Genomic DNA, 12,803 nt, shown 5'->3' with positions numbered 1-12,803 from the left:
CCAATATTATGTTAATACTTTTTGCTTCCTTTTTTCATTTTTCCAGCCAATTTCTGTACCTGGAACTTGAAACTCTCTTGAATAGTCTAATAGATCATTTGGTAATGTTACAGTATTGTTGAAAGCCACATCTGGTCAGCTTCCAGCACTCTAACGCTGACAACCACAGAGCAAAATATCTTCAGACTGTACCTACACTCACCCAGAGACAGTGTCCCCATGCATATATTACATGCACGTCTGCAGCCTCTGCAAAAGGCAGCAAAAGTTTGTCATCCAGACAAAAGGAGCAGCCAAATGTGGGGAAGACTCAGCATTGCTGACCCATTGGGCCTGTATCAGAGCCAAGCAAGAACTGCTATCATTTCAATAGCCATGACAAACCAGCTCCCTGGTTCAGAACAACGTTACAATGTCTTACAAAAAGGTCAACGCCAAACTCTAAGCTCCATATAATATTGAACAAGACGGTAGAGTTTTTTGCCAAACTTGATCTTAGTCTTTTTTGTAGCCAAAAGGAGCAAATGATTATCATCCACCATAGTACACCAACATTTTCGCAACCAACTGATTTAGTTTCTATAATCTGCTATTGGTGTCACCCAACTCATTTATAATTTAGTCACATCTTACTTATATTACTATTTCAGTTAGATTTTGCTAATTTTAATTCATTATATCCACATCAAAAATTTCATCTAGCACTTATTTAATGCCCACATTTCATTCTGCTCCTTATATTGTGTTATTCAACGGGTTAAACAAAAAAAAAAAAAATTATATTAACTTAATAAGCAGATGTTTTTGTTATTACTTTTTACAAGCTACTGTATAAGAAATCACCGAATAGGAAAAGAACTCACTAATTTCAGATTGACTGATAATACGTAAAGACTTGTTTTCCAATTATAAAATGGTGCCTCTCACAATTGTATAATATTATTTTCCCTGCACTAGATATTTTTGAATAACTCATCATGCCAAAACAACATATAGTCACAGCGCTTATCAATCAGCAAAGCAATGAGCCTGACAAATTGTTGCTCTTTTAATTAAACCAGCATAACAGCATGACTTGTGTTTCCTGAAAAAAGGTGTTTTTTGACTTTGCTCTCCTCTGGTATAAAGCATCGTCAACAGTATTAAAATCCAGGACTCTTACATCTGATTTAACTGCCAACAGTGACCCTGCTAGGTCATTTGTTTCTTAATTCATTCTTATGGCCCAAGACAACTGTAGTCCACTCACACAGGTGTTTTCACCAGTATACTGCCTGATTAGACTCTGGCCTACATTCACTTATTTAACAGCATAGCTCCATCCGACTTCTCCCTGAGCAGAGGTCTAATCAGGCAGAGTGACTGGAGACACTTGTGTGAGGACCTTTAATTTGTCCCTCCTTAAAAAAAACAAAAGCTATACCTCACAGAAAGCTTATTCCATCTTCAAGGGCAGTAGTTGTTTTATAGTAGGAGTCCACCAGGCAGCCCATATTTCAGCAGTGTTTTTTTGTGACATCCATACTATTGGAGACTTTCTGAGCTTGCATTACCCATGAGCACTGGCTCAATCAGCATGGTTCAAAACCCATACTTGAACCTTATGGTATCCAATATTCTCTGCAAATCATAGGAGTGGCAGCAGTACTTCATTAGCAGAGAAGCTGTTATCAGTATTTTTCTTTTATACCAGTGATGTTTTCCTCAAAGTCAGAACCTTTCTCAAAATGAATAAATGAGTGTGTTTCCATCCACCAGTGTTCCAGTAACGCTGGAAACTAAAAAAATAAATACAATTGAAATATCTCCAAGAAGTTTTTACTTCCTGCTCCACTGAATAGATAATACAGAATATAGAAAAGAGGCAGCAGACATTAAACTAAAGATATGTGTGGACCAATGAAGAGACTGTATCGTTCCTCAAATTAATACATGAAAAAAAACAAATGCAATATTTCCATCCTGTTTTTCCACATGGTTTTCCATTGTTTGATGTTTAACTGCCATTCGTTGAATTACATCATCTTGTTGCACACTCTTCTTCTGCAATGGCTGAATGGCACGCAACTGGAGAATGAATGTCACTAGCCGTTTATCTTGGTGTGGCCAACTCCTAATATTATACTTTAATACTGAAAATATTGGTAGAATGTAACTTTTAGAATAAGAATGGTAAGAGTGTAAGTTTCCCCAACACCATGCACCAACAGATGCAACAAAGCTAACACAAGGGTGAGGGAGATTTCAATTACAGTCTGTCCATGCCCACAAAAATGGTTTAAAACAACAACATAAGTGAAAACACCTGTGTGGGAGTGTAGGGGCTTTATACATTTAACTGAATTGCAAGCTAAATCAGGATTTTTTCATGTATTGTGATACCATACTATATCATTGACAAAAAAAAGCTGCAGCTCATCTTTTCAGATTTGTACTTTTGCGAAAAGACCTTTAACTATTACATACAGTAAAAAAGTGTTTTCTTTGAACAAACATTCCAGCCTCTGGCCTCCCTCGAACCTTATCCTGTGAAGTTAACAAATAGTCAAACTGGTGGATTCATTCCATCACATGGTGCTGGCAGTAACAAATCTATGCTGGCAACCTACTCTTAAACTGTGTTTGCTAATGTCTGGTCCTTCTTCAAAACCCAGCAATAAAAGCTAACTGATGCTGTGTTTCACAGCTCATTTGAAATGAGCATGTCTCTGTGGTCATGAGACTGTAGACACATCAAGCTCTAAACCCCAGAACTAATGTGGAGCAGCTGTCAGATCCTCTGCACAACAAACATCTCTTTGAGACTCAGTTGGTCAGTTCCACTCTATAGAAAACACACACTTCTCAGAAACACTTCAAGCTTTTGAAGGTTTAATATACACAGCATGACTTAAGAGGTCCCTGGCCTGTTTTCCATAGGCCTAAGGTGGCTTTTTTGTCCTCTTTATAAATATATAGTCTGCTGCACATGTGCACATATGACACCTGAATGGTTCCTGCAGCAATGGTACTAAAGCATTGCAATTAATCAAATTGGGACATTAAATGTAAGACAACATAGGTAATTAACGTCGTCATTTTAATTAGTGAAAACATCCGCATCATTCTATTTATAATCAATATATGGAAAATGTAAACAAAAAACAAAAACAAACACAAACAAAAAACAGATTGTCCGATTATGATTTTAGAAAATGCATGTGTTGAAAATTAAATATTGTCCTACTGTATTAAGACAAAATATCAGGTTATTTAGCTTCAGCATTTATCATTAAGCTAGATTTTATCTATTATAAAAACCCTGTTGAAGTACGATCATCTTTTAGTTTTGCACTCCCTGTTTCCCATATGCACTCTGACAAGAGTATTGTAGAACTGAGACAATTAGAAGAATTGGCTATCTCCTGCTGTAGAAGCTGGATACATCAATGTAGCTAGTGGGTCTTTTGACCTTGACTTACACATACACATACACAAATGCACACACAGTCATATATACATGCAAATGATTATACACTTTAAGCACCCCCACATCCCCCAATGCATGCAGATCACTGTTAATGATACATAAAATTAAATAATAAAACTGAAAAATTGTTATGTGTTTGAATGTTCAGATGGAGATCTGTTTTTTCACCATGTGAATCGTCAGTTTCTTTTGTGTTTCATTTATGCATGTTAAAGATTTAAAAGATTGCATTTACTGAGACAGTGGGCAAAGTAATATATCAGTATAGGTTCTTCCTGCTTGTGTTTAAGTGTGATCTGACAATCTGTAACAAAATCAATATTCTTTTTTGTCTTTCAGAGAGATGTTTCTTTTCTGGAGGAAGGCCATTGGATTTAAAAGTATTCGTGACTCTCTACATGGACTGTGGTTTTAGTGATTGTGAACTGAGCTCCACTATCAGCAAAGGTTGATTTTGCTCAGCTCACCACTGCTGTGTTCTCAGCCAATTTCTTCTTTTTTTCACTCGATGAGAAAAAACATTCCACAGGATTGCCATCCATGGTTTCTGCCCTAATCAAGACTATATCATCCTACATTGAAAAGATTTGCAAAGGAATGTTTACAAAGAAATTGGCAAACCCAATAAAGAAGAAAGAGAGAAGCGAAAATAAAGAGCCTAAATTGACCACTGATTTGCAAGCACACAATCTAACTCTCTCTACTACACTGAAGACTACAGTGAAAAAGATTTCCAAATGCTCTTCGGCACGTAACATATCGCTTGAAGAAGACGACGGAAAGAACGACTGCTCATCTCTTTCACCCACTTTCAGTTATCGTGTAGCTATAGCAAATGGACTCCCAAAAAACTCTCTTTTTTTGAATAATAATGAAACCATCTTTCCTGAGGTTCTTTCGATTGATAGTAGTTATTCTGACTCCTTAAGTGAGACAAAACCTGTCCGGAGACTGGATGAGCATAAATCACACACTATGCCAGTAAGACGGAACAGGAAGAGCCTCATCAGTTTGGCTCCTTCTGATGGCAGTTCTGAGGGTGAGCGAGTGGAACGCTCCAGTCTACATACACTTAGACTGGGTGCTCTACGCAAATTAAGAAAATGGAAAAAGAGTCAGGAGTGTGTCTCCTCAGACTCTGAGGTGAGCAACTGGAGGAAAACCCTGGGCATCCGAAGCAAGTCCTTGGATCGTGCTGGACGGCAGCAAAAGAGTTCAACCCTGGAGCCTGGCTCCTCCTCCACAGGTTGCATCAGTCAGACCCAGGATGTCATGGAGATGATCTTTAAGGAGCTTCAAGGGATCAGCCAGATAGAGACCGAACTGTCTGAGCTACGCGGCCATGTAAATGCCCTAAAAAGCTCCATTGATGAGATCTCCAGTAGTGTGGAAGTCGTTCAGAGTGAGATTGAGCAGCTTCGCTCAGGATTTGTCCAGTCTAGAAGGGAAACACGTGATATCCATGACTACATAAAACAAATTAGCCAACAGGCCAATAATTCAACCTTGCGGTTCCTTAATGTACCTGAAGAAAGGTCAGAGAAAACAGAGGGTCTAATATATAAAATACTAAAAGACAAAATGGGTTTCCTTGATGCCCATAAAACAATAAAAATTGAGCTTGCTCATAGGTTAGGTCAACAAAGAGAATGTTCTAATGCAAAACCCCGCCCTATTATTGTCATTTTTGCAACAACCCAAGATCGGGATTTAGTTCTGAAAAAATGCTATAAACTTAAAGGAACTGGAATTACAGTCTCTACTGACAGCTTAACTCATGATGGAAAGGAGAGAAAAGACAAAACAATGTCTTCCTCACAAACCTATGAAAGCATGGATCTAAAGGTCTCAGGAAAAGATAAAGTAGTGGAGAGTGATGACTGGGACTCAATGGACAGTGATAAAGAATTAGATGAATTAAGCAGAAATAAATATGCAATGGTGATCTCAAAGCCTGTTCACAAGAGTAAATCAGAGAAGAGGCGATCCCATGATCATAGCCGGTCAGGAGAAGAAGCAAGCTACTCAGGTGCAGTTCACTATGCTGATGACTCCTACTATGACCCAGACAAGCATGCCAAGGCTTACTACTCTGATTTGACCCCTGGTTGGTTGTCCCAGAGTGACTATTCCACCCCTAAACTCAGCCGCTCTGAGTCTGACTGCTCAAAGCTTTGCCAGTCATACTCAGAAGACTTTTCAGAGAGCCAGTACTTTACACGGGCTAATGGCTGCTCCCTGTTGTCCTCCTCAGATCAGGAACTGTGGCAGAGAAAACAAGAAGACATGGCCTCCTCCTGGTATGCTAGCCCTAGTCACCCACTCAGCCATGAAAATCAAACCTATGAACACAACGAGGTTGAGACAACAGAAACTATTGACAGTGGGGTCAGCAATGGACTTGTCTGCATGTCTGGGGACAGAAGCCACTACAGTGGCTCCCAGCTCTCTCTGCAAGGTGATCTATCACCCTGGAAAGACTGGCATCATTTGGAGCAGGGTGCTGACTCTGGCTTGGATGCCTCCATAGAGGTCAGCAGTCCATTTGACCCATCGACCATTCCTGGTTTTCCAGAGAACATCACTAAATGTCAGGAGGTTGATTTACAATTTGAAGGAGATGAAGAATTCATGATGCTTGACAGAGAATCTTCTCTACCACCTATAACCACCCACATCATTCCTCTAATCACAGAGCGGGAGTCTGGTATTAAGACATCTGCTCGGCAGTCTAAAGAGGGATGTAAAGTGATCACAAAAGAAAGCACAAAAGTATCATCTAAAGATGCCCCTAAAATTCCTGCTAAAGTGACACATAAACAAACTAAATTGGCTCCTAAAGAAGAAACCACCAAAATACTGCCAAAAGAAAGTCCCAAGTTAACTGCTAAGGTTTCACCTAAAGTGACCTCTAAAGCAGCTCCTAAAGAGTCATCTAAAGAGATTCAGAAATCAGCAGCTAAAGAATCTTCTCAAGCCCTCCCTAAAGACAGTCCTAAACTAACACCTAAAGATGTCACAAAGCCCACCGTTAAAGAGGTATCTAAAGTGACATCTAAGGTAACTTCTAGTGAGGCTGCCAAAGTCACTCCTAAAGTGGCCCCAAAAGATAGCCCGATAACGACTCCTAAGGAAAGTCCCAAAGAGTCCCCTAAAGACGGTCCTAAAATAACCCCAATTGAAATCCCTGTCTCAACCCCTAAAGAGTCCCCCAAAGATTCCCCTAAAGAATCCCCTAAATTTATTGCTAAAGAGCCCCTACCAGTTGCATCTAAAGAAGGTCTGAAAGTTGCTGCTAAAGAGGTTACCAAAGAAGCTGCAAAACTACCCCCAAAAGAAGCCCCAAAAGAGATGACAAAAGTTGCATCTAAGGACACTGGTAAAATACCCACTAAAGAGGTATCTAACATTCCACCTAAAGAAGCCCCGAAGGTAGCTCCTAAAGAGAGTCCTAAGGTGCCCCCAAAAGACACCCCTAAAGCAACCCCAACAGAAGCTGCTAAAGTAGCACCAAAAGTAGCCTCTAAAGATGCTCCTAAGGAAACCCCCAAAGCAGTTCCTAAAGACAAATTCCCTGAACTGGATGTCAATCATAGTTTTCACCAGACCCAGAATAAGTCTACATCTATGTACCGCAGTCAAAGTGAGATTCGAACGGAAAAGGTTGAGGAGGTTCCCAAGTCTTGGAGTAGTAGGCTCAGCATAGATCTCAGTGAGAAGTCCTTTGGTTTTGGCTTTGGCTCTACACTGCAGAGGGCTAAGTCAGCTCTGGAGGTTGTTTGGAAGTCTGGCTCTCAGACTACCCCTGCTCCTCCTGAGGAGCCAACCAACTCCTCTTCATCATTTATGGGACGATTCCGCACCCTGTCCACCTCCACCGCAAATAACTCTAGTACTACAATAGACTCAGATGTCTACACAGAGCCTGTCTTCTACAAGTCGGAGGAAGAGAAAACAGGTGCAGAAGCAGAAGCTGGTGAACAACCAGTTGACAATGAGACCCACTATGTTGAAGTGATGGAGCAGGTACTAGCTACCTTGGAGAACAGAACTAATGCTAATGATACAGAGGAGACAAATGAGCCTGCACATGAGTGTGAGACTTCTCAGGGCTATGATGTGTCTGATGACATTGAGGCATCTCAAGATAATGTCTCTCAAGATTTTGAGGCTTCAAAAGATTTTGAAGCTAAAGAAGACTATGAGGCAGGTAAAGAGGCACGTGTTCTGGAGTATGATTGCAGTTTGGATGAGCAGTATGATGAAGAGTACAGTGAGGAATATGAAACCCAGCTCACTGAGGACACTGCTGAATATGAAGCAATGGTGGAGTATGTAGATGTAGAAGAACCAGATGAGACTGAGGACAATGATGTGACAGAGGAGATGGAAGAGGGTGATGAGGAATTAGAGGAGGTAGATGAGATAATAGAGGAGGCCAATGAGGTGTCTGAAAAAGTGGAACGTCAGCAGGAGGATGAAAACAAAAATGTTCCAGAGGAGAAGCCCACAGAGGCCCCACCGAAGAAGCGTGTTCGACCCACATTCAAGGAAGCAGCACTCAGGGCCTATAGGAAACAGATGGCTGAACTGGAGCAGCAGATCCTGGCAGGGGGTATGACTCTGCACTCCTTTTTGTTTGTCATTGTGTCATTTTGATTTCATACTGTTTTATAAAGCGTTACATTGTCAATAAATGACAAGAAATACCTGTGTTTTTCAATAGCATACATAAATAACAGTAAATACTCTGAACAAAGCACCTGTGACCTAAAGATTTATATAATCAGTTTTGTGTTACAACACTTTAACTAAAAATTGTGAATACTTTACAAAAATAGCCAACATCTCTGCAACAAATCATTTGAAAACTCCATGTTGGTGCATTCAAATTTGCTCTCTGAGATTTGTCAGAGGAGACAAACAAGTAAAAACGGACATCAGGGAAAGGGCAATCTGAATTTACAATGTCATGCGTTGCACTAAGAAGGTACAGCAGTCAACTCTTCACAGTTGACTGCTGTACTTAAAGTTGACAGGAGCATCCTTGAACACAGCGACAAAGAATCTGCTAAATTGCTGCAGCTGTACTACCACACATGATAAGCAACATTGGCAAAAAAATAAAAAGATAATAGTAATAAATCAATAACAAGAAAAAGAAGAAGGAAAATGTTGAGTGTGGTCAATTTCCTATGCTTAATAGATTTCATGTTTTCTGAGTTGACTTTCATGCCATACTGAAATAAATATTAACCGAAGGCTGCCTATAAGGACAAAAATTAAATCCATAACTTTACAGTGTGATTTTGAAAATGGTGAAAGTAATGTAGAGAATACATAATTTTTAGTTAATGACCTAAAACATACAAAAATATTGGTATGGTTTGTTAATTTTAAACATTCAGTAGATCGTTGGTGTTGTTAGTGGAAGTCTGAAACTTAGTGTAAAATTTTCATTTATGTGGCAGAGACAAGCCCAAGACTTGAAACTTGGTGGTTTAATATTGTTGGATTTATGGGAACTTCACATTTTGATCCACTGGAAGGATGACTCTTTGAGTGAATGATTTATCTTTCGTTGAAAAACTGAAGGTGGATAGCAGTGTTGTTGTTTTGTGGCATTGCCCTTGTATTTGTATTCCTATGGTACAGCTTTAGATTCTTTGTAGCAGATTGTGGCTCAAGGGGTAAGACTGTCAAACATGTTTTCCAGAGGTTTGTCATTTATCATCAAAATTTAATACACCTAAAAAGCTACAGTGTGTCTAGATTCCAAAACTACTATCAGTTCTTCGCAATGAATATAAACATGACTACAGTCTATTATTCGGTGTCATTGCAGTGTCAGACAGCTAAAGCAAGTGTGAACATGAAGTCTGTACATACTGACTTTCCACCCAGAATGTTTTGTATGTCAAGGATTTTTATTAGCATGTTTTAAGTTTGAGATATTTTATTGTAGCAAACTATTAGGCTGTGCTCTCATTTGTTTTTTTGTATCATACTTTTCCTTCACTGCAGAAATTTTTTGAATTAAAATACTGTATTAGGGATGGCTCAAGGCTTACTTAAAAAAAGGATGAGATTTAAAAACAAATGGTTGAGACTGATTCATTGAAGGAAAAGTAGTCTTTCAACCGGAATGAAAAGATAGACTAGGGAATTTCCACTTTTACTTAAAATGAAAAAGCTGTTGACCTACATATGTAGCTGCAACTGTGGTACTCATGGTGAGGTAGGCACTGTAGTTCGGGGAACACAGGCTACACCCGAAGACTTTAAGTCTGTGAGACAGATGATCAGGTACAATATTTGGGCCGATATTTTTTTTTTTTTTTTTAACATTACACATAACAAGCATGGTTATTAAAGAATTGCAAAAGATATGAACTCAGCAGGACATTTTACAGTTGAAAAACACAAAACATGTCAGCACTCTCTTTTGGATAATTTACATGATGGCAACATAAATCTAAATCATCTAAAGCACATCTTTGGCATTTCTGAACTTCATTTTACTGCTATTAACCATGACAAAGCTTTTGTTGGACTACCAGCCGAGAAGAGTCAAGAATTGATCGGACTGACCAATTGACTGATTCACTTACTTCTCGTTGAATTGTGTATGTGCCAAGTGAGGCATGGAGTAGACTTTGGGCATATGACTCCAATTGGAAATGTGTGATCAATTGTCCTTACTGAAATGGCTTTTGGATCTTTTCTTCTTCGTTCTACATGTCAGTTAGTGGCTTTGTTTACAGTATTTCCTGGTTTTCTGATCATCTATGTCTGAGTTCAAATGTCATAGCAACTGATAGCCTTCACTTTAGCCAACAGTGCAAAGACATTTTGAGACGGGTGAAACAGCTTGAGATGAGTAGAAGAAATGTGAGGGAGGAGCAAAAGCTAATGTTTGTTTACATAATCTGGTATTTAGTAATTTTGTTTCTGTCTATAACTAACTATCCCTTTCTTATTTATTGTACAAATAAAATGATATATCTGGCTGTTGTAATTAATTTTCAAAGTTTGTGCCAGTGTTGGTGATAAGAGTCCATTGTACATATTGGAGCTAACCATGACGTTTCCACTGTTTCCACTGTCATCTAAAATACTCTTGATGGTCAATTCTATGTGGCATCAAAGAACAGTCAGCCCAGTTTTAAGTAATCCTCGAAATTTGCATTACTGTCACCCACATAAACATTTATGCAGTCTCTTTCACTTGCTCGAGTTGATGGCAACACATCCAGTATGCATTTTCGTGACATTGGGGGCTTTTGTTTAAAATTCATTGTACCACTGATGGAGAAATAGTCAAAGATGGAAGCACACACATGCATACTCTACACTCCCCTTCATTAGCTTTATGCCTTCATCTGTTGTAGCTGATGTGTGCTCACCATGCGCGTGCTCTGAAGCATGCTGGTTGGTCTGGGTGGGAGCTGTGAAGGGAGTCTCAGCAGTACTGCCACTCCTGCCAGGCCTGTCTTCAACTGGCTACAGCAGCGTCTGTATTCAGATGCTAATTCACACTCCCAAGGGCATTCTGTAACCAGGTCAGCCTTGCTTGGAATATTTATAGAGGTCTGCTGCTAGTGAAGTTTGCTGCTTGCTCCTGGGGGAGCAAAGGAGGTAGACCCTCTTTATTCTTAGTGCACCATTTCCAGAGAAAGTGTGGATATGAAAAATGCAGATGCAGGGAATGAGAAGTCTCTGTTGTTGTTTTTGGTGACACCATCCAATTCAAAACATGGACTGAATCAACATCACTGTTTTCATCTGACTGTTGTAAACAGGGAAATCCATTTGTCCACAGTTTACGCTCACAACTTGGAGTAGCTATGACTCTAGTTTGCAATACATTACTACTGGGTTTCAGATTGGACACTTAAAGACTGTACTCCTTCTCTGATTACAGTGCTGTCAAACTATTCTCACCATCATTATCATCATGCTTGTACTTTTCCCCGTAAACTTGCACTAGAATAATTCCTTAATAGGCCACAGTTTTGCCTTTATCTGCACGATTCAAATCTTAGTGTAAAAAAACAAAACAAGCATATTTCTTTGATTAGATGAGGTCAAATAACCCCTTTTACCCCAATACTGTATTCCTGGTTCATGCCTACAGGGATTCTATTTTTTCCCTTAAATTTAACTCAATAAACTCTCTGATATCAGCCTGCCAAAGCCTCAAACTTTTGTCATAGTTGAAAAAATAGGAGTCGAGGGGAACTGTGAGAGCTATTATTGCACATCAACTGTAGTTGATGTGTTTTTGTTCATCAGTGAACAGATTGGTAGCACAGGCACTCGGGATGTTCATATCTCTCTCAGAGCTTCCACATTTCATTAAGTCGAAGCCTGGAGGGCTGCAACCTCTCACTACGCACATTTCCCTTTTCTCTTATATTTTTTTCTGTCCCAAATTTGTTTTCCTGAGAGTAATCTGTGATATTATTAAAGATGCCGCTTTTAATTGGCTAACATATGATAACATGAAATGTTTTGGTTTGACCTCCATCTGTATATTTCCTTGCACCCTAATGTGAGTGGAACTTTATGTTGTAAAACACAAAAGGAAATATCCTGATTCCACTGCCATCTGGCATGTATCAAGTTGTGCAAATTTTGTAAATCCTAACAATACTTATAAAACAGGTGCAAGCTATGAATACCCTCCAGAATTATAATTAACCAGACCTGGTCAAAACCTAGTATATGGCTGGACTGCAAAATTGAAGACGTTGAAAACTGTTCTGGAACCGCTCTAAACAATTAATTCCAATGGAAAGTAGCTAAAGCCTGCTTGAAAAGTCGCTGAATGTTGCTACATGACGTAAAATGCTAATTAGCATATTAATGATGTCATTGCATCTTATTTGCATTCTGCCTAGTGTCAGCTGGCTTCAGCCCGTCATCTGTTTGCTTCTCTCCAATCTCTGTGCTCACATATACAGTAATTTAATAAAGCTGAATTCCAAATAAAGCTGTTCTTATTTACATTTTTATCTGTTTCTGTGTCAGACCGTGGAACAAGCATGAAACAGTGACGGAAACGCTGCCCCATTAAGACCGTATGTTAACCAGTAGTCACTTCCAAGCCATTTCCAAGCTGCTGCAATCCTGATTTTATAACCACAACTTCATCTGACAAAAATCACCATAGACTTAAGTTCAAGACAACGGCTGTGCTGTGATTTCAGCTGTATTAACTTGTAAAATGATCACTCAGAGAGAAAGTTAGAAGCTCATTCATTTCTGTGTCAGCTGTCGTGTGGTCATTTGAATGAGACGCATAGAGAAGTGTGCCTGCAGAGGGGAAAGC

At 39.3% G+C, this 12,803-nt stretch overlaps 1 protein-coding gene across 1 annotated transcript in view; it reads left to right on the top strand.

Moving 5' to 3' along the window:
* Nucleotides 1-4,009: 4,009 nt before the first annotated feature.
* The window catches only part of LOC120789765 (protein unc-13 homolog C), a 99,649-nt gene continuing 90,855 nt past the window's right edge, over nucleotides 4,010-12,803 (top strand). The window contains exons 1-3 of the mRNA XM_040126743.1: nucleotides 4,010-6,629; nucleotides 6,786-8,106; nucleotides 10,894-11,023. Of these exons, the coding sequence (XP_039982677.1) occupies nucleotides 4,010-6,629; nucleotides 6,786-8,106; nucleotides 10,894-11,023 (4,071 nt within the window). The remainder of the gene's footprint in view (nucleotides 6,630-6,785; nucleotides 8,107-10,893; nucleotides 11,024-12,803) is intronic.

Source organism: Xiphias gladius, chromosome 1 (genome assembly GCF_016859285.1).
Source record: "Xiphias gladius isolate SHS-SW01 ecotype Sanya breed wild chromosome 1, ASM1685928v1, whole genome shotgun sequence".
NCBI lineage: Eukaryota > Metazoa > Chordata > Actinopteri > Istiophoriformes > Xiphiidae > Xiphias > Xiphias gladius.
This window is presented reverse-complemented; position numbering and strand designations above follow the sequence as displayed.